The 26,012-nt window shown below is 40.6% G+C and overlaps 1 protein-coding gene across 3 annotated transcripts in view; it reads right to left on the bottom strand.

Annotated features, from left to right (window-relative positions):
• The window catches only part of C7H10orf90 (chromosome 7 C10orf90 homolog), a 176,383-nt gene that overhangs the window by 90,973 nt on the left and 59,398 nt on the right, over window positions 1–26,012 (bottom strand). Inside the window, exon 1 of one of the 3 annotated variants that reach the window (XR_007357474.2) lies at window positions 22,093–22,354. The exons of 1 other annotated variant lie outside the window; for it this stretch is intronic. Coding sequence is in view for 1 of the 2 variants with exons in the window: in XM_048856242.2 (XP_048712199.2) it covers window positions 22,093–22,258 (166 nt within the window). In the remaining variant the exon portion in view is untranslated. Of the gene's footprint in view, window positions 1–22,092; window positions 22,355–26,012 lie in introns of those variants that run through there. One more of the 3 variants, XM_048856242.2, reaches the window with a different exon arrangement.

The raw sequence follows: 26,012 nt of genomic DNA, 5'->3' as shown, positions 1-26,012 counted from the left end.
TTAATGTACCCCTGATCACCATAGTATCTGAGCACCTTACAGTATTTAATGTATTTATTCTCACAACTCCCCAGTGAAGTAGGGAAGTTCTGTTTTCTCCAGACGTTGAAGAGAGGCACAGAGAGAACAAGTGACTTGCCCAAGGTCACAGAGGAAGTCTGCAATAGAGGAGGGAACTGAATCCAGGTCTTTTTATGCTCCAGTTAGCACCCTAACTATTGATCATCCTTCCCCTCCTTGTCTTGCCTAAGAAAACATAATACCAAAACCAGGTGACAATGTGTTTAGTATTCAATAGGTCATTGTTTGGTGGACCATTTCTTGTACAGGGGAATGGATTCTATCTCCTAACAGGTGTTTATCTCCAACTACTGTACTATTGTCCTTTCTGGTAAATCATAGGGAAAGTATTTGTGGTATGTGCTAATCAGGAGACTCCCTCTGTCAGGTCAAATATTTCAAATTACTTTGTAAAAGTAACCTGTTACAGCTGAATGCTGCATATCCCTCCAAGAATACCATCCCTGTACCCCACCAACTACAGTATAAAATCAAATTTCCCCAAACAGTTACATATGACAAATAATACTCTGATCATATTACCCCACTCTTTTCTGATGACAAAATCACAAGCTTGCAGGGTGAACAAAGCCACTGTCTGTCAGATCAGTACAGACTTTGACTGTCAGTGGGCTACCTTTTTAAGTCCACGGGACCACCAGCTCCTGCAGCTAGACTAGAAGAACTCTATTAGCACTGTACTCCTGGCGCCAGTAGATTCCTAGTCAGTTTCACTCTGCAGGTGGCTCTGATGGGAAAGCACTTGTTCTTAGAAGCCCAGCACTAACAGAATTCTGTTGCAGTTGCCAGCTGGTTCAAAGGCAAACTTAAAAGAAGCAACAGAGAGCTAAAAAAGAGAAATAAACAGAGGACAGTCATCAAAAAGTGAGTGAGGGGGAAACAAAGCAGAGGGTAGATGTAGAAATGAAAGGAAAAACAAATAAAGAGGAGGAAAAAGACAAACTTGGAGAACAGTAAGTAGATACAAATAAGGAGAAAAACTATAAATGGTCAGGTGAGAGGTATACAGAAGAAGGGTACAGGAGTAGACAATGGTACTTGGACAAGAACTTTTTTCTTCTTTACTTATCTTAGTACCCAACAAAATATTTATTCTGAAAATTATATGGGCTACCAAAGAATATTGGAGATCAACTAAATTTTCACTTTTGGCAGCCATTAGGCTCTCAAGTGCTGGTAACTTTACACAGAAAATTCTTCTGTGTAAGGGAGGGGAGAAAAATAAGAATGGAGGAAGGGGAATAGGCTGGTGAAAAGATAAAATAAAATAAAAACCAGGGGAAGGGAAATTTGGAAGGATGAAGGGCAACCAGAACTTGAATATTTTCTATTCATTCCCAAATTCTGGACTCTAAAAAATTATGAAAAAGAGGACAGGAGAAAAATATGGAGAGGAGGAAGTAGGGGACCCCGCCCCCCAACAATCAATTGAAATCCTGATAAATAAACAAGTAGGGTGGCCATGAATCTTTCACCTCTCTGGAATTCAAGTTCTTCCTTGACTGTGAACAAAGGGAAAATAATGACATGAGCAATCCACACAAACTAGAGCCAAGATTTTAACTCCAGGATTCTGAATAGCTTAGTAAGAATGAACCAAAGCTACCATGCCCCAACAGAAGCGTGATGACTCATTATGATTCATGCTGGCAGCATAAAACAACAAATAAAACAAAAAAGGATGAGGAAATAAAAGAGGAATGGTCTTTTAAAAGCCTCAAAATTATGGAGCAAATTTTTTGTTGACTTCAAGTATGCTGTCTTTTGATTGAAGTAGTTCTCCATTCATTATAGTTATCCTCACGACTTCTCTGACGTTTCCTTTTGGTTTGGCTGGCCAAATACATACAGAGATGTGGTGGCATGCTGCTTAGAGCTGGAACTAAGAATTTCAGATGACAATTTAAATTGATACCAGCTTGGTTTCCTGTGCTGTTTGCTGTTAATTTATAAACCCTTCAATACTGCTGCATAATCAATAAAAATATAACAAATGCAAAGTTGGATGCTTCATGCAGAACTGACCTGGTTATGAATTTGGTGCTATTAGCAGTGATCTTTCCATGATGCACAGTTTAAGTCTATCCTACTGGACACACAGATATTTTCAGGCTTTTGTTTTGTTTTTTGTATCTTTGACAACCAAGGGTGAAATCCTGGCCCCAGTGAAGACACTGGAAATGTTGCCACTGATTTCAAAGATGACAGTATTTCACTCAAAGTCTCGACAACACCTATCTACCAAGCCACAGTTTTATTATTTTTTTCTCCATCCAAAATTTATTCTGTACTTTGAAATTGTAGAACTATCCCATTCCCCAGCTCTGATCTCAAGCATCCATTTTGCTTTGGGATTTGTTTCCTTGCAGTTTCACTCTGTTTGAGCTTGCTAAAGGAGACTTCAGTTATAACAGCCCACAGTTACATTTTGTTCTGTTTTAACTGAGCATAAAAGAGAACCCAGGATGTTTCTTACAGACATATAGCTTTTTTTCTCTTCTCTGAACTTCCAGTACTTATATTTCCCTGCACCACTTTCTCCTATATACAAGCACTGCTTACAAAATGCATTCCATTTAAAAAGACTTTTTATACTGTCCATGAATGTTACACTTCCAACAATTAATGGAACCTGAATATTACAGATGGATCCAAACCTCAACATTTGGATCTGAAACTTCCTCAAAGTTTATAGGTGTTCAGAACGAGGGCTTTTGGTTCAGCAAGCAGAGATACAAGATCAATTTTTGATTTCAGCTCTGCTTGCATAACCAAACTGCTCCAAACTTTGGAATGGTATTAGAGTAGAGCAAGTCAGATGTGGGGAGAAAGAAAATTACATAATGAATGATGAAAAATAATCAGGTGTCAATGTAAACAGCTCAGTGGAAGACTTTGCTCAGGATGCAACAGCAGTAAAAAAAGCAAACCACATATTAGAGTGCATAAACAATGGGATGGAAAATGCTAAAAATGTAATCGTGTCTATATATAAACTGATAGTATGTTAGAATACTGTGTCCAGTCCTGGTCCTCTAGGTAAAATTTTCACAAGTGCCTAAAACACCTAGGTGCTTTTGAAATGTTTACCTTATATCTCTAAAGGGATTTCAATAGAGATAGTTCAGAGATGGACAGTTATTAGGAACATGGAAAGACGTCCATATGGAGAGAGAATGTAAAGAGTAGGCCTATTTACTTTAGAGAGATGGGGAACAATAAGGGGCATGACAGGGTTATACAAAACAATGAATTCAGGAGAGAAGGAGAATCATGTGCACCTCTTCACCCCTCCTAATAATCCAATAACAATAGGATAATCACTGAAACTGAAAGGTAGTAAATTTGATGAAAGGAGATGCTATTTTTTTACATAATGCAGCATTCTCCTATCAAACTCATTCCCACAAGATATCATTGAGGCCAAGAGCACAGTAGGATTCACAAAAGGATTAGACACTTCTATGGGTAATGGGAACATCCACAGTTACATAAGGAAAAGGAACACAAATAAACCCTTGTGCTTTAGGGCATAAGCCTACCTCTAACTTAGAAGAGATAGGAAGAAACTTCCCCTTCATTGTCTACTAAGAGTTTTCTTGCACTTTCCTCTTGAGCTTCTGACCGTGGTCACTGTCTGAGCAAAAACACTGGATTACGTGGATCACCATTCTAACCCACTATGTAAATTCCTCTATTCCTACGAATAACGGTGACGTTTGTTAAATAACATATTTGATAAAATCTCAACCAACTCCACATCTGAGCTTTGGGTTCTGTTCTATTTCTACTGTTATTAATCATTTTAAGTGTTAGCAGTTTGGATTTCCCCAGATCTTTTCCCTACTATATTAAGACGTGGACAAGAAACTAGGTTCCAAGTTCTATTAACAACAATGGTAGGTTTGGAAGAAGCACTTGAATTCAGGATTCCAATCACAAATAGAAGTGTAGGTGGCAGAGGTCTCATGTAAAACTCATTGTTCGAACTCCAGCTGATGCTCCATAGGCGGAGGTAAGATTCAGAATATTTGGATGATTGTCTATATTATACTTGAGGCCGCTGAGCCTCTTGAGATTTGCTGTCATAAATATAAAGGGAAGGGTAAACCCCTTTGAAATCCCTCCTGGCCAGGGGAAAGCTCCTCTCACCTGTAAAGGGTTAAGAAGCTAAAGGTAACCTTGCTGGCACCTGACCAAAATGACCAATGAGGAGTCAAGATACTTTCAAAAGCTGGGAGGAGGGAGAGAAACAAAGGGTCTGTGTCTGACTGTAGTTTTCTTTACCGGGGATAGACCAGGAATGGAGTCTTAGAACTTTTAGTAAGTAATCTAGCTAGGTATGTGTTAGATTATGATTTCTTTAAATGGCTGAGAAAAGAATTGTGCTGAATAGAATAACTATTTCTGTCTGTGTATCTTTTTTGTAACTTAAGGTTTTGCCTAGAGGGGTTCTCTATGTTTTTGAATCTAATTACCCTGTAAGATATCTACCATCCTGATTTTACAGGGGGGATTTCTTCATTTCTATTTACTTCTGTTTTTATTAAAAGTCTTCTTGTAAGAAACGGAATGCTTTTTCATTGTTCTCAGATCCAAGGGTTTGGGTCTGTGGTCACCTATGCAAATTGGTGAGGCTTTTTATCCAACATTTCCCAGGAAAGGGGGGGTGCAAGTGTTGGGAGGATTGTTCATTGTTCTTAAGATCCAAGGGTCTGGGTCTGTAGTCACCTAGGCAAATTGGTGAGGCTTTTTACCAAACCTTGTCCAGGAAGTGGGGTGCAAGGTTTTGGGAAGTATTTTGGGGGGAAGGACGCGTCCAAACAGCTCTTCCCCAGTAACCAGTATTAGTTTGGTGGTGGTAGCGGCCAGTCCAAGGACAACGGGTGGAATATTTTGTACCTTGGGGAAGTTTTGACCTAAGCTGGTAAAGATAAGCTTCGGAGGTTTTTCATGCAGGTCCCCACATCTGTACCCTAGAGTTCAGAGTGGGGGAGGAACCTTGACATGGAGGCATAGTGGTGGGATTAACCTGAAATCATTTTGAGATCCAGTTGAGATTTTTTGAACTAGAAATACAGATTTTAAAAAGGAAATTTTTTTTTCCTTTGGAAAGGAAGTCCAGAAAGCAGCTGAAACTGAAAGCAGCTTGTTTTTTCTCTGCTTTGTGGCTAAGCAGAGACAAAAGGGGATTATCTTTGTGAATTGCAGGTTTTCTTTGCCTGGAGGCAGGGTACTTAACTCCTGCAGGGAAATTCACAGTCTTCCAACCCAGAGTTTTTTTTTTCTCTCTTCTTCCTAAAAGTAAATAGGGGGTGTGTGTTCTACCCATTTGCTTTTTCTTTGGGCTGGATAAGCAGGTTTCCAAGTAGTTGGAGGTTTTTTGCTTTAATTTGGGCCCAGAGCAGAGACAAGGGAATTGTCTTTTTCTGTAGGCTGACAATCACTATCAGAGAATAGATATTCTATTCCAGCACAGCAAAATTTTTCAGCCAAGTTTTGTTTGTTTATTTCTAAACCTCGGGTGTAAAGTTAGTTAAAAACAGAGAGGTTAGAATGACCAAATCTGCAGCTCGACTACAGCTGGAATTAGCCAAATTTCAGGCTGAGGAAAAACAAAGGGAACATGAAAGACAGATAGAACTCATGCGGCTGGAGAAGGAGGTACAGGAGGCTGCCCACAAGAGGGAAATGGAGACAAGGAAGCATTTGGAGGAGGAGAAGGAAAAAGAGAGGAAGCATGTGGAGGAGGTGGAGAGGATAAAGGCCCGGCAGAATATACCAACAAACCCTAGCAATCCTTCTCCAGGTACCACTTCCCATCCCAGAAAGTTCCCCACCTACAAGGCAAGTGATGATACTGAGGCCTTCTTAGAAAACTTCGAAAGGGCCTGCCTTGGGTACAACATCTCTACTGACCAATACTTGGTAGAGCTGAGGCCGCAGCTCAGTGGACCCTTAGCTGAGGTGGCGGCTGAAATGCCTAAAGAACACATGAACAAGTATGAACTGTTTAAATCCAAGGCGAGAGTCAGAATGGGGATAACACCTGAGCAGTCTCGTCAGAGGTTCAGAGCCCTAAGGTGGAAACCAGACATGTCATTTACCCGACATGCCTACCACATTGTGAAACTTTGGGATGCCTGGATATCAGGAGCAAGTGTTGAATCTCCAGAAAATTTGCCCTTCCTAATGCAAATGGAACAATTCTTAGAGGGTGTTCCTGAGGAAATAGAAAGATACATCCTAGATGGGAAACCCAAAACTGTAATCGAGGCAGGAGAGATTGGAGCCAGATGGGTGGAGGTGGCAGAGAAGAAGAAAACTGGTCGCAGTTGGAGCTGAGACCAGAAGGGACCACCCCAGACCACACCCTATTACCGGGGGCCGCCCAAAGCCCCACCTACCTCCCAAAGAACCCTCCAGACCCCTTACCGTCCCACCACCCCGTTCTCCAGCAACCCTCCTCGCCCCAGTGACCCGTCAGCTGGATGATGTTTTAAATGTAACGAGCTGGGGCATGTAAAGGCCAACTGCCCCAAGAACCCCAACAGATTACAGTTCATTGCACCAGAATCACACCAGAGGTCCACAGGCCCAGATACCTCCCAGATACCCTTGGAGTGGAGGGAAACTGTGAGTGTGGGCGGGAAGAAGGTCACCGCGTGGAGGGACACCAGAGCACAAGTGTCAGCTATCCATGCTTCCTTAGTGGACCCCAATTTAATCAACCCAGAGATCCAAGTGACGATTCAACCCTTCAAGTCCAACTCTTTCGATTTGCCTACAGCCAAGTTGCCTGTCCAGTACAAGGGCTGGTCAGGAATGTGGACTTTTGCAGTCTATGATGATTATCCCATCCCCATGCTGTTGGGGGAAGATTTGGCCAATCATGTGAAGCAGGCCAAGAGGGTGGGAACGGTCACCCGCAGCCAGGCTAAATGCGCCGTGAGGCCTAGCTCTGTTCCGGAAACTTCTATCAGGACCCGGTCAGAGGTGATGGACCCGGACCCCAGGCCAATGTCTGCAACAGCAGTAGTGGATCCAGTCCCAGAGACCCAGACGGAACCAGTCCCAGAACCGGAACCAGCCGAACAACCAACACCAGACCCCGTGTCAGCACTGAATCCAGTACTTGCAACCTCAACACCAGAGGGCCCCACCGAACCTGAACTGGCAGCAGCCGATAACCCTACACAAGAGGCTCAGCCGGAGCCTGAATCCCAACATAGTGCACCAGCGGAAAGCGGTTCACAGTCAACAGAAACAGCTCCATCCCCTAAATCGCTTCCCGAGGGACCAAGCCTAGGTCCCCAATCCAATGAGGAACTGATGTCTCCAGCATCAAGGGAACTGTTCCAGACCGAACAGGAAGCAGATGAAAGCCTCCAGAGAGCTTGGACGGCGGCACGGAGCAACCCACCACCTCTCAGCTCTTCTAATCGATCCAGGTTTGTTGTAGAAAGAGGACTTTTATACAAGGAAACTCTTTCTGGGGGACACCAGGAAGACTGGCATCCTCAGAGACAGTTGGTAGTTCCAACTAAATACCGGGCCAAGCTCTTGAGCTTAGCCCACGATCACCCTAGTGGCCATGCTGGGGTGAACAGGACCAAAGACCATTTGGGGGGGTCATTCCACTGGGAGGGAATGGGCAAGGATGTTTCTACCTATGTCCAGTCTTGTGAGGTGTGCCAAAGAGTGGGAAAACCCCAAGACCAGGTCAAAGCCCCTCTCCAGCCACTCCCCATCATTGAAGTTCCATTTCAGTGAGTAGCTGTGGATATTCTGGGTCCTTTTCCGAAAAAGACACCCAGAGGAAAGCAGTACATACTGACTTTCATGGATTTTGCCACCCGATGGCCGGAAGCAGTAGCTCTAAGCAACACCAGGGCTAAAAGTGTGTGCCAGGCACTAGCAGACATTTTTGCCAGGGTAGGTTGGCCCTCCGACATCCTCACAGATGCAGGGACTAATTTCCTGGCAGGAACTATGAAAAACCTTTGGGAAGCTCATGGGGTAAATCACTTGGTTGCCACTCCTTACCACCATCAAACAAATGGCATGGTGGAGAAGTTTAATGGAACTTTGGGGGCCATGATACGTAAATTCGTAAATGAGCACTCCAATGATTGGGACCTAGTGTTGCAGCAGTTGCTCTTTGCCTACAGAGCTGTACCACATCCCAGTTTAGGGTTTTCCCCATTTGAATTTGTATATGGCCGTGAGGTTAAGGGGCCATTGCAGTTGGTGAAGCAGCAATGGGAGGGATTTACACCTTCTCCAGGAGCTAACATTCTGGACTTTGTAACCAACCTACAAAACACCCTCTGAACCTCTTTAGCCCTTGCTAGAGAAAACTTACAGGATGCTCAAAAAGAGCAAAAAGCCTGGTATGATAAACATGCCAGAGAGCGTTCCTTCAAAGTAGGAGACCAGGTCATGGTCTTAAAGGCGCTCCAGGCCCATAAAATGGAAGCATCGTGGGAAGGGCCATTCACGGTCCAGGAGTGCCTGGGAGCTGTTAATTATCTCATAGCATTCCCCACCTCCAACCAAAAGCCTAAGGTGTATCATATTAATTCTCTAAAGCCCTTTTATTCCAGAGAATTAAAGGTTTGTCAGTTTACAGCCCAGGGAGGAGACGACGCTGAGTGGCCTGAAGGTGTCTACTATGAAGGGAAATGTGCTGGTGGTGTGGAAGAGGTGAACCTCTCCATGACCCTTGGGCGTATGCAGCGACAGCAGATCCAGGAGCTGTGCACTAGCTACGCGCCAACGTTCTCAGCCACCCCAGGACTGACTGAACGGACATACCACTCCATTGACACAGGTAATGCTCACCCAATTAGGGTCCAACCTTACTGGGTGTCTCCTCAAGCTAAAACTGTTATAGAACGGGAGATCCAGGATATGTTACAGATGGGTGTAATCTGCCCCTCTGAAAGTGCATGGGCATCTCCAGTGGTTCTAGTTCCCAAACCAGATGGGGAAATACGTTTTTGCGTGGACTACCGTAAGCTAAATGCTGTAACTCGCCCAGACAACTATCCAATGCCACGCACAGATGAACTATTAGAGAAACTGGGACGGGCCCAGTTCATCTCTACCTTGGACTTAACCAAGGGGTACTGGCAGGTACCGCTAGATGAATCTGCCAAGGAAAGGTCAGCCTTCATCACACATCTTGGGCTGTATGAATTTAATGTACTCCCTTTCGGGCTGCGAAATGCACCCGCCACTTTCCAAAGACTTGTAGATGGTCTCCTAGCGGGATTAGGAGAATATGCAGTCGCCTACCTTGACGATGTGGCCATATTTTCGGATTCCTGGGCAGACCACCTGGAACATCTACAAAAAGTCCTTGAGCGCATAAGAGAGGCAGGACTAACTGTTAAGGCTAAGAAGTGTCAAATAGGCCTAAACAGAGTGACTTACCTTGGACACCAGGTGGGTCAAGGAACTATCAGCCCCCTACAGGCCAAAGTGGATGCTATCCAAAAGTGGCCTGTCCCAAAGTCAAAGAAACAGGTTCAATCCTTCTTAGGCTTGGCCGGTTATTACAGACGATTTGTACCGCACTACAGCCAAATCGATGCCCCAATGACAGACCTAACCAAAAAGAAACAGCCAAATGCTGTTCAGTGGACCGGAAAGTGTCAGAAGGCCTTTAACAAGCTTAAAGCGACACTCATGTCTGACCCTGTACTAAGGGCCCCAGACTTTGACAAACCGTTCCTAGTAACCACAGATGCGTCCGAGCGTGGTGTGGGAGCAGTTTTAATGCAGAAAGGCCCTGATCAAGAATTCCACCCTGTAGTGTTTCTCAGCAAAAAACTGTCTGAGAGGGAAAGCAACTGGTCAGTCACTGAAAAAGAATGTTATGCCATTGTCTACGCTCTGGAAAAGCTACGCCCATATGTTTGGGGACGGCGTTTCCACCTGCAAACCGACCATGCTGCACTGAAGTGGCTTCACACCGTCAAGGAAACTAACAAAATACTTCTTCGGTGGAGTTTAGCTCTCCAAGATTTTGATTTCGACATCCAACACATCTCAGGAGCTTCTAACAAAGGGGCTGATGCACTCTCCCGTGAAAGTTTCCCAGAATCAACTGGTTAAAATCGTCCTTGAGATGTGGAAAATATTGTTAGTCTTTATGTACTTGGTAGTATATTTAGAGATGCATGTGTCTTATTAACTCTGTTTTTCCTCGAGCTCCAGGAAGAAATCCCAGCCAGTGTTTCACCCTAGCTGAGATTTGGGGGGGCGTGTCATAAATATAAAGGGAAGGGTAAACCCCTTTGAAATCCCTCCTGGCCAGGGGAAAGCTCCTCTCACCTGTAAAGGGTTAAGAAGCTAAAGGTAACCTTGCTGGCACCTGACCAAAATGACCAATGAGGAGACAAGATACTTTCAAAAGCTGGGAGGAGGGAGAGAAACAAAGGGTCTGTGTCTGACTGTAGTTTTCTTTACCGGGGATAGACCAGGAATGGAGTCTTAGAACTTTTAGTAAGTAATCTAGCTAGGTATGTGTTAGATTATGATTTCTTTAAATGGCTGAGAAAAGAATTGTGCTGAATAGAATAACTATTTCTGTCTGTGTATCTTTTTTGTAACTTAAGGTTTTGCCTAGAGGGGTTCTCTATGTTTTTGAATCTAATTACCCTGTAAGATATCTACCATCCTGATTTTACAGGGGGGATTTCTTCATTTCTATTTACTTCTGTTTTTATTAAAAGTCTTCTTGTAAGAAACGGAATGCTTTTTCATTGTTCTCAGATCCAAGGGTTTGGGTCTGTGGTCACCTATGCAAATTGGTGAGGCTTTTTATCCAACATTTCCCAGGAAAGGGGGGGTGCAAGTGTTGGGAGGATTGTTCATTGTTCTTAAGATCCAAGGGTCTGGGTCTGTAGTCACCTAGGCAAATTGGTGAGGCTTTTTACCAAACCTTGTCCAGGAAGTGGGGTGCAAGGTTTTGGGAAGTATTTTGGGGGGAAGGACGCGTCCAAACAGCTCTTCCCCAGTAACCAGTATTAGTTTGGTGGTGGTAGCGGCCAGTCCAAGGACAACGGGTGGAATATTTTGTACCTTGGGGAAGTTTTGACCTAAGCTGGTAAAGATAAGCTTAGGAGGTTTTTCATGCAGGTCCCCACATCTGTACCCTAAAGTTCAGAGTGGGGGAGGAACCTTGACATTTGCAAATCACTATTTTTTTATCCTTCCATCTCTGTTACTCTAATAAACAGTAACAGAAGTGTTGCATAGCTAATTGCCCATGTCATGCTGAAAATTCATCCCACAATTTATATTCAAGGTATTAAAAAGTCTTGAATTCCTCAGCAAGTGAGTGATTCCATGGTGATGAAATTGTGAAAAGCTGAGGTTCCGGGAATTTTGTAGTCAACCAAGTATCCTGTGTGTGTGTGTGAAATTGTAGGCAATTATATTTGATCATGGCTGCAAAAGTTGTTGCTGAACATATTCGAATTTGCTGTAGAAATTGGCCTGAAGTATTACAAAATTCCAAGGGCCCTGATTAAAGCAAATTGTGTCTACAATCTGTAGCACTGCAGAAAGAGTCTTGAGTCCAGTGAGAGTTGTGCATGATTAGGAAACGTCAAACACCAGAACAACAAGCAACAACAAATTAAAGAAATAAAATGTCTCAGAAAATATTACTTTTGAATTCCAAAACAATCCAAAAGGGAGTAGCTAACAGGAGGGCAGAAAGGAAAAGAAAAACATTAGAACTAATAAAGCAGAACCCAATGTGACTAGCAGGCAAGCTAGCACATTCAAAATCCAGACAGGTAGAAAACATCCAGGATCAAACCTTAATGATTTTGCAATGTTGATAACCTGCCAAGCTCAACTGCAATCTACCTGGAACAGGGTTCCCATCCTTTCCTAGCACAGCACACACATGATAAGCTTTTGTCCAAACTCCCTCCTTTTCCTTTGAGACAAATCTTGAGTAGTGAAGCGCTGAGGCAGTACTGTATTTACAGACAGCTCAACCTAGACTGCAACATGAACTTTGTCCCACGTTAGTTATTCCTTGGCTTTCTCCCTGCAGGAATTCACTCTGGCTCTTTCTTACCTACTTCTCTCTCTGAGTTGGAGGTCTCTTCCTTACCTTTTTAATCTCCCTGAGCTGGAGATAATGAGACCTACTCTGGTTTAACTGCCAGGATAAGTCAGCAAAATAGTTCTTCACTTCCACAAAGGTGCCAAAAGCTTGACATTCGCAGTACTCTTTCCATAGACTGTATTTGCCTGAATACTCTATGCACACACACTTATTGAAGAGGAGTTTCTTGTGGCATAGAGTAATTTATATGTTGTAGCCTTGCCAATAAATCCAGAATCAGCCAAATTCTGGAATCTGGAGTCACAGAGAACAGAGTACCTCTCACAGGATCATTCCAAGCAGAGTGGATAGAGTGCAGCAAAAGAACAGGGGATATGGGAGCTTCTGGGTCCTCTTTCACATGAAGATGAGAAGGAGCGCAACATAGACTCTCCCTACAACTGACAGAGCCTATGAAAGATATATGGGAAGGAAAGAGTGATGATGATGACTAAATCTTCCTTTGTGGTATCATGTTGCTAGTATAGGTGTGACTATGGTATTGATAAGATGATGTAATCATAGAGGCACCAGTCATAAATCCATATTAAGGTTGAGTTTTGCCCTTGAAGAAAGGATTCAACCTCTCTGTTATGGATGAAGAATATAGTGTCTTCTCCCCAAATATACACGACTTACTCTTTGAGTAGAGAATTAATTTTCTAAGATTTTACAGGTAAATCTGTTTCTGAGTTAAAATGACCGGTTTCAGAGTAACAGCCGTGTTAGTCTGTATTCGCAAAAAGAAAAGGAGTACTTGTGGCACCGTAGAGACTAACCAATTTATTTGAGCATAAGCTTTCGTGAGCTACAGCTAGAGTTGCATCCGATGAAGTGAGCTGTAGCTCACGAAAGCTTATGCTCAAATAAATTGGTTAGTCTCTAAGGTGCCACAAGTACTCCTTTTCTTTTTGAGTTAAAATGAAAATTTAAATGGATCCTGTAAGAAATTTAGCACTTCTTGGGGCTTTTACTGTCCCTAATAATCTCAGTAATTGAAGTTATGGTACCCAGATGATTTTACCTCTCTTCTGTGATGGTGCCATGAAGTAAATAATAAACTAGTCTAATCAGTTTAGCCTAATCTGGATCAACAAACACTGAACTATTGTACTTGTATAGTTATTACAGAGTGTCTCCAATGAAGTGAGTTGTAGCTCACAAAAGCTTATGCTCAAATAAATTTGTTAGTATCTAAGGTGCCACAAGTCCTCCTTTTCTTTTTGCGGATACAGACTAACACGGTTGCTACTCTGAAATCTACAGGGTAGAGTTAAGTTTGTTTGGATGCCCTAACTGTGCATTTCCATATGTTTACATAAGTTTAACCTTAACTTTGAATGATCTGTTGTAGAAATGCTTATAGCTGGAATAATTAAAACATTACTGTGATTTTTTTAACCCTTAAATTGCTTATATGTACTCTCAACTTTAACTCCAGTTTACTGTAGGGTTTGGTTTCGGGTTTTTTTGGTCTGACATATTAGCATGAGAGTATCTGTATTAAGTTTATATGGCCTCTTCCCTGTATTACTAGAGTACCTTTAGCCCACCATGCTATGAGATCATTTCTCTAGGTATATTATTTCAGTATTTACCCATCCTGGAACAAAATGGCATTTTATTTACTAACAAAATACAACTGGATAGTACACCAAATCTGACTTTGATAAAATAAGACAGTGGTAATATGACTACTCTGCGAATAACATGTGGCACTATCTACAGTAAATTTAATGAAGGATAATAAATAACATTTTTAAGTATGTACATATCTCTTGCCTTTTCTCCCAAAGGCTTAAAAGTGCTTTACAAACTGTGTACACACAGCACCTCTGAAGTGCATCCCCCTTTGGGGTGACTGGAGGCAACCACAAAAGTAACCAGCCCATTTCACCATGGGGAGCAAGGGGTGGGGGAGATATTAGTTTAGGAGAACAAGACAAACCTCTGCTCATAGGAGAAGTCCTGTGGGATAGTTAGAACACATTGCTTGCAGGCAGACTGGTTTGTAAGCAGAAAGCTGCTGAAGAGAATGTTTTGGTTCAGATTACATTTTCTGTTTGGAGCCCATCTCTGTATTTAAGGTCCCATCTGATAGGCCAGCGTGTCAAACTGCACAATACAGTACTTACCATATCTATCTGGGGAAGATGAAGTGCTGTTTATAATGCCAGAGTCTGAACTTGTGACTCCAAGAAATATCTCACATAATCCAAACCTGATGCCTTGATTACTAAGCTACAATCTCCACCTAGTGCACACATGCCTATAGGTGCTGAGTATCTTCAACTCCTGTTGACTCCAATGGGAATTGCATACATTATTTAATATTCTTTCTGTGGTAGTAGCTAGAGGACAAAGCCAGGTTTTAGGCACTGTACAAATTTATAGTAAATTGCAGTTCCTACCCCAAAGAGCTCACCGCTGAGAGGACAAACAAGAAATAAAGGATGGATGAGACAAACAAGCAGAAGAGGACAGAGTACCAAAACAATAGGGGTTTAGCACAGAGGAGTTGTGTGCTCAACTCTTAACCAGTCAGTAGCAATAATCTCAGCTCACCACCTGCCTATTTATAATCAGATGGCAGTTTTCTGTATGTGCTAATGGCAGAGTTGAGTTTTAAGGCAGGATTTGAAGGAGGGGAAGACGATGGCTGCATCAAACTTAGGACATGCAGCACATAGCAGGAGTGCTCAGCACCTCATAGGATCAGCCTCAACATAAAAGCCTCACACACACCCACCAACTTATGCTGTATGTGTTAAATACTTCCATACACCTACATATGTAAACTGTCTGCAGGAGGCCAGAAACTGGAGGCATTTCTAAGGCTGGAGGAGTTTCATAAAAGAAACTATAGCAACCCTCCTAAGTCTACTGGAGAAGCAGTCAGCAGTCTGATGTATCCACTCTGGCACTTAGTTTTTCCTTTTTCCTTGCTTTGTTCTGCCTCATGCTAACCATTTGATTTCATATGGAAGGAGATGTATGAGAGAGATACCCCCATACCCTCCACCAAATACCAAATTAAATACTATAGTGCATGTTGCATTGTGCTGATTCAGTTCTGACTGTAGGAAGGTAAAGCGAGCTGCCTTGCCAGCGGTTTCCCTAATTTTTTATTCCTTTTAAACAATTTTGCACTCAGAAAACATGTACTTTTTGTCCTGTTGTCAGTAAATTATTGCTATGTATTTTCAGTGAAGACTGCTCTCTGGGGCACATTTTAAATATTACATTAGGTTAATAAGTAACAGTATAGTAGGTCAGAAACCATTTGCCAATACTTAATTATTGTTTGCTTAAAGGTGTATAGTGCTTATAGGTGCTCAATTTCCTGGGTGCATCATGAGAATAAAAACAAATCAATAACTGTGGCCGTCATGAACAACAAGTCAGTCTAATCCTGCCTACCTTTACCTGACAACAGAACTAATAGCCCCAGCTACATGCCCCAAACAAGGAAATCCATCAGACACACCTATGGCACTATACACAACTATTATATAATATTGTAATAAAGTAGAGCTGTCAAGCTATTAAAAAATTAATCGTGATTAATCACGCGATCAAAAAAAATAATCATGATTAATCGCACTGTTAAACATAATAGAATGCCATTTATTTAAATATTTTTGGGTGTGTCAAGGTTCCTTTCCCACTCTGAATGCTAGGGCACAGATGTGGGGACCTTCATGAAAACCTCCTAAGCTTATCTTTACCAGCTTAGGTCAAAACTTCCCCAAGGTACAAAATATTCCACCCTTTGTCCTTGGATTGGCCGCTACCACCACCAAACAAATACTGGTTACTGGGGAAGAGCTGTTTGGAAACGTCTTTCCCCCCAAATACTTCCCAAAATCTTGCACCCCACTTCCTGGACAAGGTTTGGTAAAAAGCCTCACCAATTTGCCTAGGTGACTACAGACCCAGACCCTTGGATCTTAAGAACAATGAACAATCCTCCCAACACTTGCACCCCCCCTTTCCTGGGAAATGTTGGATAAAAAGCCTCACCAATTTGCATAGGTGACCACAGACCCAAACCCTTGGATCTGAGAACAATGAAAAAGCATTCCGTTTCTTACAAGAAGACTTTTAATAAAAACAGAAGTAAATAGAAATGAAGAAATCCCCCCTGTAAAATCAGGATGGTAGATATCTTACAGGGTAATTAGATTCAAAAACATAGAGAACCCCTCTAGGCAAAACCTTAAGTTACAAAAAAGATACACAGACAGAAATAGTTATTCTATTCAGCACAATTCTTTTCTCAGCCATTTAAAGAAATCATAATCTAACACGTACCTAGCTAGATTACTTACTAAAAGTTCTAAGACTCCATTCCTGGTCTATCCCCAGCAAAGGCAGCATAAAGACAGACCCACAGACCTTTTGTTTCTCTCCCTCCTCCCAGCTTTTGAAAGTATCTTGTCTCCTCATTGGTCATTTTGGTCAGGTGCCAGCGAGGTTACCTTTAGCTTCTTAACCCTTTACAGGTGAGAGGAGTTTTCCTCTGGCCAGGAGGGATTTTAAAGGGGTTTACCCTTCCCTTTATATTTATGACAGGGTGCTTTCTACATTTTCAAATATATTGATTTAAATTACAACACAGAATACAAAGTGCACAGTGCTCACGTTATATTTATTTTTATTACAAATATTTGTGCTGTAAAAAACAAAAGAAATAGTATTTTTCAATTCACCTCATACAAGTACTATAATTCAATCTCTTTATTATGAAAGTTGAACTTACAAATGTAGAATTATGTACAAAAAATAACTGCATTCAAAAATAAAAAAATATAAAACTTTAGAGCCCAAGTCCACTCAGTCCTACTTCTTGTTCAGCCAGTCACTCAGACAAACAAGCTTGTTTACATTTGCAGGAGATAACGCTGCCTGCTTTTTCTTTACAATGTCACCTGAAAGTGAGAACAGGCGTTCACACGGCCCTGTTGTAGCCAACATTGCAAGATAATTATGTGCCAGATGCACTAAAGAGTCATATGTCCCTTCGTCTTCAACCATCATTCCAGAGGACATGCATCCATGCTGACGACTGGTTCTGCTCAATAATGATCCAAAGCAGTGCAGACCGACGCATGTTCATTTTCATCATCTGAGTCAGATGCCAAGCAAAAAAGTCAGATGCCAAGCAAAAGGTTGATTTTCTTTTCTTTTTTTTTTTTTTTTTTTTTGTGGTTTAGGTTCTGTAGTTCCTGCATCAGAGTGTTGCTCTCTTAAGATTTCTGAAAGGATGCTCCACACCTCGTTCCTCTCAGATTTTGGAAGGCATTTCAGATTCTTAAACCTTGGTTCAAGTGCTGTAGCTATCTTTAGAAATTTCATATTGATACCTGCTTTGTGTTTTGTCAAATCTGCAGCGAAAGTGTTCTTAAAGCGAACAACAACATTTGCTGGGTCATCATCCGAGACCGCTATAATATGAAATACATGGCAGAATTCGAGCAAAACAGAGCAAGAGACATACTATTCTCCCCCAAGGAGTTCAGTCAAAATTTAATTAATGCATTTTTTTTAACTAGCATCATCAGCATGGAAGCATGTCCTTTGGAATGGTGGCTGAAGCATGAAGGAGCATATGAATGTTTAGCATATCTAGCATGTAAATACCTTGCAACGCCAGCTACAAAAGTGCCATGCGAACACGTGTTCTCACTTTCAGGTGTCCCTGTAAATAAGAAGCGGGCAGCATTATCTCCCATAAATGTAAGCAAACTTGTTTGTCTTAGCGATTGGCTGAATAAGAAATAGGACTGAGTGGACTTGTAGGCTCTAAAGTTTTACATTGTTTTGTTTTTGAATGCAGTTATGTAACAAAAAAAACTACATTTGTAAGTTGCACTTTCACGATAAAGAGATTGCACTACAGTACTTGTATGAGGTGAACTGAAAAATACTATTTCTTTTATCATTTTTACAGTGCAAATATTTGTAATAAAAATATAAAGTGAGCACTGTATACTTTGTACTTTGTTTTGTAATTGAAATCAATATATTTGAAAATATAGAAAAACATCCAAAATATTTAATAAATTTCAATTGGTATTCTATTGTTTAACAGTACGATTAAAACTGCAATTGATTATGATTTGTTAATCGCAGTTAATTTTTTTGAATTAATCGAGTGAGTTAACTGCGATTAATCAACAACCCTATAATAAAGTCTAAGCATCCAATTCCCATTCAAGTACCTGTCTTGGTCAGGGAGTGAAAGGAGACTAAAGAATCCTCCATAAAATGGATATACTGTAGTGAGAATCATCAGCAGCATACTAATTATAGGTATACTATGGGGTATTCTGGGCTATCATACACAATTAAATCTCCACAAGCATAGTTCTTGATGCAAGATGAGCAACTGGCACTGCACCTCTCTGAGCGAGCAGAGACTTTCTAGAGCAGCCTCATTCTCTTTTGCCTGGTCCCATAGGCATTTAAATAAAACCTCATGTTCAGTCATATCAAAGACTACTGAAATGGCTAATAAAATCAGCATGGATACTTGATACTGTCTATCACCAGAAGGAGACCAGTAAACAAAGATCTGAATGAAATCTCTCTGTTTCAACTAAAAATAGGATGAACCCCACAGGTTCAGAGCTGTGGATTCTACACATAATTCTGGTGACCTATAGTGGGAGAGCTGCAGGATTGAACTACAGCAGGATTGAACCCTATAGCAATTGAGGAAATATTTGATATCAAATTCCCCTGATAAACTTCTTTAGTCACATTATTATCCTTACTGAGTTATTGCAAAAATTTAAAACTATTGATTTGTTTTATTTTAAAAATTTTAAACAAACAGAAGCAAAGAGAAATGAGGAACACTAGAAGACAAGGATGCAACAAATCTGCATGAGTGGGTAAAAATAATATAACAAAACTCAGCACTTAGCAAACAAGAGAATTATTTTCATGTAACAGATCAAAAATTAGAGAATTAGTCAAGCTGTTGTTTTCTATCTAATGCAAACACCATTACAAAAGGCAACAGGTGTTTCATATCATCTGCAAATGATACATTATCATCCAGAACTATGATTTTATGATATTCATAGTATTGCTCTTCCATTTTGTTCTTGTCCTTCCAAAGTACACAGGAGAATGTTTCCACAACGTGAATGTTTTATCACTGCAGCTATTGGCATGTTTACATTTCAACAGCAACAGCTCTATTATCACAGCTACCATATAGGTTGAGGGTACCAAGAGCGTCTAAGGACTGTTTGTTCTTATTGTTATCATCATACAGAGTTTCTCAATGATGAATTTTCACAATCTCCCACTGTAATGTTTACTGGTTAATGCACAGAGGGTGTATGTGTTCCCTGCCCTCTGCTGGATGGAATGGCACACCTCCTCGAGTGTATGTGATCACATCTGCTCAAGTTACCTACCTGCAGTGTATATAAGCACCAATACACCATGCGATAGGTTACAAGTGCATATGGAAACTTGCATTTCTTTGCGCATCCAGGTCTGAGAGACAGAACAATCTTAGCACCAGTCTACACCTAAAACTTACGTTGACTTAGCTATATTGCTCAGTGGGGTATGAAAAATTCACACCCCATGAGACGTAGCTAAGCCAGCCTCAGCTCTCATCTAGACACTGCTAGGCTGACAGAAGAATTCTTCCATTGACCTAGCTACCACTTCTGGAGTGAGCAGATCTACTACAGTGAGAGAAAAACCTCTTCCATCGCTATAGCAAGAGTCTACGCTACAGCAGCAAAGCTGCAGGTGTGCCGCTGTAGTGCAACTATACCCTTAGTCACCATGCACCCCTGGGGGGCTTATTCACCCCCAAAGGGAAGGCTGTAGGCCTCCTCTCTGTATTGTTTCATGGACAAAGAAGCAAGTTTGTTTCAGAGGGAAGGTGCAGTGTTACCACACCTCTGGGACCCGGGAGAGATCAGTGAGCGGCTGCGCCCCCAAAGGCACCACTTTTCCCTGAGCTCCCCACGGGTCAACATGGTTCCACATCATCACTAAGGCAGGCCAACAGCTCCAGTTCACAATTTGATGTAAGCCCTAGTACTAATACAGCTAATAGACCCTTTCCTTTAGCCCAAGCGATAGGAACTTCGGTGCCAGAAACACAGGTTCCAGAGTTCTATTTCCACTAATAACTATGAAGTCTTGGCAGGCATGGAGTCATTACATTTCACGAGGGAGAGACACCAATTCTACTTGTGTTATAGTCCAGTGCTTAAAGTAGCTTGAGATGGTGTCATTGTGTTCTCTATGCTAAATGATGCACCCTCACCAGTGTAAAGCAAGGTAAAGTTTGCATGCTTCATGTACTGAAAATTAATCTCTTTTACAAATAAAATAAATTGAGGTGAGTAGTGCTGTTCCACTGGTAGTACATCTCTCCAATAAATCATGTGCTTCTTGTATTTTGTTACTGACACATCTAATATATGGTTCCATTTTTATTTTTTGTACTTTTAAAAACAAAAAAAGACATTCTGTAAACTCTAATTTAATCATAATACTTTAAGGCATTTAAACACATCACTAAAAAACCATGCCGCTCAAATTACATTGCACAACAGCCACATAAGACAGTCAGTTATTTCCTGGTAAAACATGGGCCCTCTGCTACAATCCTTACTGATGTGAGTAACTCTGTTGAAGACAATAGTGTCTACTTATTTGCATACTCCTGTGAGTAAGAGTTGCAAGGTCACACCCCATATTTGTGTAGCCCTGTCTACATATCCTTATTTTCCCCACTTTTTGCATAAAATTTACCTAGCAATTTGCCTTAGTACATTGCCTTAATACATGCTCTTTTCAACTCTTATAAATATGATTCTTCTGGACATGAAATAAAAAGATTGTTTTCTTCACTTTGACAGTTATCGCAATGTACATCAAAAGCAGAATATACACCAAAACAATCAATATTTTCACAAGACAGTTAACAACATTTTGGCCTCATATCTTAGACACTGATTATTTATTTCCAATTCTTTTTATGATGAAAAATTCTACTTAGTCAGTTGACTTGTGAATTCTATTGGAATCGTGTAAATACTAAGATTTTTTTCATTGCTCAATCAAGACTATGGAAAATTTTACAGTTGTAGTGGTGTTGACTAACAAATAAAAACTTTCAGATGCTTTTCTTCCTTACGCTAATGGAAACAGACACCAAACACTGCTTCCCCACTGTTATGTGTTTTACATGCACAGCATCTGTCATTTCTTTATTTAGAAAAATAAGATTCATTACTAACTTTGCTTTCAACTAATTTATGCTACATCAGTATAGTTTATGTAACCTATAAGAATGTTACACTGTTCTCTATTTCTATGCCCAGATCAATCAAAAATGTGTTTTACTGCACAAAGCAGCAACAATACAAAGTGTACATAAATATGCAACTTAAAGCAGAGAACCAAAATACCTTCTGCAGAGTACTATTCAGATTCCTTTTGGCCTCTCTAGTTTGATACTATGTTGCATTAGTCTTTCTTTTGCTTGCAAGAAACCAGATATTGGATCAAAGATTTATTTCTTTGTTTAAATCTTATTAGGATTTGATTGTCAGGGAATATTTATTTAATAATGCAGACCAATTTTTAGAAGTTTTGATTTTAACTTTTAAAGGCAATTGCTGTTACATCTTTTCTAGGGTTAAAACAATGTGCAGAATTGTGTCATCACTATTATCATTTGTATGCTTTTTAAAATCTATTTTGAAATTTAAAAAAGGCAAGCTATTCAATATTCCTTTGCAAGACACAGAAAAACATTGCACGTTACATTTGCCATGAAATATAAAACAGTTTCCAACTAATTTGGAAAAGCTCAACTTGTACAAACTTACCAAAGCAACATTCTTTCTCCAAAGAAGAGTTGTTTATGGTAAAGTAAATTTGAGACACAAAAGGCTTCATTTCCTGGGTCCATTTTGCATAAGGTTTAGCTTTTAAATCCATCTGAATGTGTTCTGTACAGTTCAGGAACATGGGTTTCCTTTCTCCAGAAGGCATACTTGGGATCTCTAGTCTGTTTCAGTTGAAATGTTTTATGGCCTTGTTCTGACTAGGCCAGCGGCCACTTGTTGCAATGGCAACAGGAAAAGCCAGGATCTGCCTTCTCAGTCCTGACAGGCATGAATAATTAATGTATTTTCACCTCCCATCATTAGCATTCCATTCAAGCAACACAAATGAAGCGATTCATTTCTTCTTTTGTCTTCAGAGAAAGCTCACTGGATTAATGAGGGTTATCTGTGAAGATAAAACCTGGATCTGCTGATTTATTTAGTCTGATTAGTTCGTATTTGTGTCTCTAAATGCAGGCTTTATTGACAATAATACATTGTCAATGCTTTTCCAACCTTATTCAGGAAGGCACTGTTACATGCAGCTACAGCAACAATATCTGGCTGCAGCACATGAATGTTTCATTTTCTTGATGTTAATATTTAAACTGGTGTTCTTTGTTTCTGAGTGCCTTCTTGAGCAAAATTAAGAACAGATCTAGAGGCATAATGCTTGCACATGTTTCTCTAATGATCTCTTGGTTTGTTAGATAACACTTCTTTTCAAAATCTTCCCGTTATCAATAGAAATGAGTGAAAAAAATTGCAAAGAAAAAATATCAGCTTTCAACAAGTGATGTTTTGGAGGTCATTTATTCCATTTTGACAATTTCATTTTCATCTAAAATTTCAATGATAAAATAATACTAACATTGATGTTTGTCAATCATTCCAGTAAACAAGAGAAGTTACCTATCACTGCTCTCTGGGTCCTGTTCAAGAGATTGATTAGGGAAATTGCAATGTAATCCATCTACTTCACCTATATAATATTTGTGGGTCAGCAGCAGCTTCTGCATTATTGTGTTTGAAAGCTGCAGAGATGCTGAGTAGCATCAGCATTAAGATATGACCCCTATACCCATTGCTGTGAGGACGTCATCTTTTACGGCCACTAGTGCTGTTGACAGTTCAATAGCTAATTCTTTACATTGCAACTATTGTATTATTGTCAATACATTATTCATTCAGACTGGTACCTTCTCTACAAAATCAAAGCAAAACACACACATAGCCTTCCTGATACTTTAAACAACAAGGATGACACAGGATTAACCTATGGTATATTCACAAATGTTTTCCTTCCTATCAGACGTATTGGAGCATGAGCTTTCGTGGGTGGATACCCACTTCGTCGGATGCATGTAGCCTACATGCATCCGACAAAGTGGGTATTCACCCACGAAAGCTCATGCTCCAATTCGTCTGTTAGTCTATAAGGTGCCACAGGACTCTTTGCCGCTTTTACAGATCCAGACAAACACAGCTACCCCTCTGAAGCTTCCTTCCTATCAGAAATCATATTAGCAATCTAAAGGAGTTTGTAGGTAAAATCTCATGGGAAGCAAGTCTAAGGGGGAAAACAGTTCAAGAGAGTTAGCAGTTTTTCAAAGAGACATTATTAAGGGCACAAGAGCAAACTATCCCACTGTGTAGGAAAGATGGACAGTATGGCAAGAGACCACCCTGTCTTAGCAAGGAGATCTTCAATGGTCTGAAACTCAAAAAGGAGCTCTACAAAAAGTGGAAACTAGGTCAAATTTCACAGGATGAATATACACAATTAACATAAGTACGTAGGAATAAAATTTGAAAGGCCAAGGCAAAAAATGAGATTCAACTAGAGACATAAAGGGTAACAAGAAAATATTCTATAATTACACTGGAAACAAGAGGAAGACCAAGGACAGAGCGGGCCCATTATTTAATGAGGGGGAACAATAACAGAAAATGTGGAAATGGCAGAAGTGGTAAATGACTTTTTGTTCTAGTTTTCACCAAAAAGGTGAATAGCAATTGGACATCTAACATAGTGAATGCTAGTGAAAATGAGGTCTGATCAGCGGCTAAAATAGGGAAAGAACAAATTAAAAATTACTTAGACAAGTTAGATGTCTTCAAGGCACCAGTGCCTGATGGAATACATCCTAGAATACTCCAGGAGCTGACTGAGGAGGTATCTGAGCCATTAGCGATTATCTTCGAAAAGTTATGGAAGATGGGAGAGATTCCATAGGACTGGAAATGGGCAAATATAGTGCCCGTCTATAAAAAGGAAAATAAGGACAATGTAGGGAATTACAGACCAATCAGTTTAACTTCAGAACCCGGAAAGATAATGGAGTAAATAATTAAGCAATCAATTTGCAAACTCTTAGAAAATAATAAGGTGATAAGTAACAGTCAGCATGGATTTGTCATGAACAAATCACATCAAACCAACTTAATAGCTTTCTTCAACAGGATAACAAGCCTTATGGATAGGTATGAAGGTTTGGTAGATTTGGTATATCTTGACTTGAGTGAGGCTTTTGATACTATCTCAGATGACCTGGTCATAAACAAACTAGAGAAATACAACCTACATGGAGCTACTATAAGGTGGGTGCATAAATGAGTGGAAAACCATTCCCAGAGAGTAGTTATCAGTGGTTCACAGTCATGCTGGAAGGGCATTACGAGTGGGGTCCCACAGGGATCAGTTCTGGGTCTGATTCGGTTCAATATCTTCATCAGCGATTTAGAAAATGGCAGAAAGAGTACAATTATAAAGTGTGCGGACAATACCAAGCTGGGAGGGGTTGGAGGTGCTATGGAGGATAGAATTAAAATTCAAAATGATCTGGACAAACTGGAGAAATGGTCTGAAGTAAATAGGATGAAATTCAATATGGACAAATGCAAAGTACTCCACTTAGGAAGGAACAATCAGTTGCACACATACAAAATGGGAAATGACTGCCTAGGAAGGAGTACTGCGGAAAGGGATCTGGGGGTCAATAGTGGATCACAAGCTAAATATGAGTGAACAGTGTAACACTATTGCAAAAAAAGCAAACATCATTCTGGGATATATTGTGTTGTAAGCAAGACATGAGATGTAATTCTTCTGCTCTACTCCGTGTTGATTAGGCCGCAACTGGAATATTGTTTCCAGTTCTGGGTGCCACGTTTCAGGAAAGATGTGGACAAACCGGAGAAAGTCCAGAGAAGAACAACAAAAATGATTAAAGGTCTAGAAAACATGACCTATGAGGGAAGATTGAAAAAACTGGATTTGTTTAGTCTGGAGAAGAGAAGACTGAGGGGCGACATGATAACAGTTTTCAAGTACATAAAAGATTGTTACACGGAGGAGAGAGAAAAATGATTCTCCTTATCCTCTGAAGACAGGACAAGAAGCAATGGACTTAAATTTCAGCAAGACCGTTTAGGTTGGACATTAGGAAAAACTTCTTAACTGTCAGGGTGGTTAAGCACTGGAATAAATTGCCTAGGAGGTTGTGGAATCTCCATGACTGGAGATTTTTAAAAGCAGGTTAGACAAACATCTGTCAGGCATGATCTAGATCCCCTACCACGAGTGCAGGGGACTGGACTGGATGACCTCTCGGGGTCCCTGCCAGTCCTACAGTTCTACGATTCTATACTGAAAAGATCACAAAAATGCTACCCCCTCCAAGGATTTCGCTAAGATCAAAGAGATAGTATTCAGTACAAAACAAAGATATGTACTGTTATACTGTATAGTTCATAAATTGTATTTGTACAAATGTATCAATCACCAAAATTCACATACTTCAGTTTTACCATATTAAAATTGTAACCCATATAGATATTTATTTCTAGAGTATATCTAGAACATATTAAGTGTGACGGGGCAAGGCCAGATGGCTACAGAAAAGTAGTGGGAGATAGAA

Source organism: Caretta caretta, chromosome 7 (assembly GCF_965140235.1).
Source record: "Caretta caretta isolate rCarCar2 chromosome 7, rCarCar1.hap1, whole genome shotgun sequence".
NCBI lineage: Eukaryota > Metazoa > Chordata > Testudines > Cheloniidae > Caretta > Caretta caretta.
The sequence above is the reverse complement of the archived record's forward strand: the minus strand, read 5'-3'. Positions and strand labels throughout refer to the sequence as shown.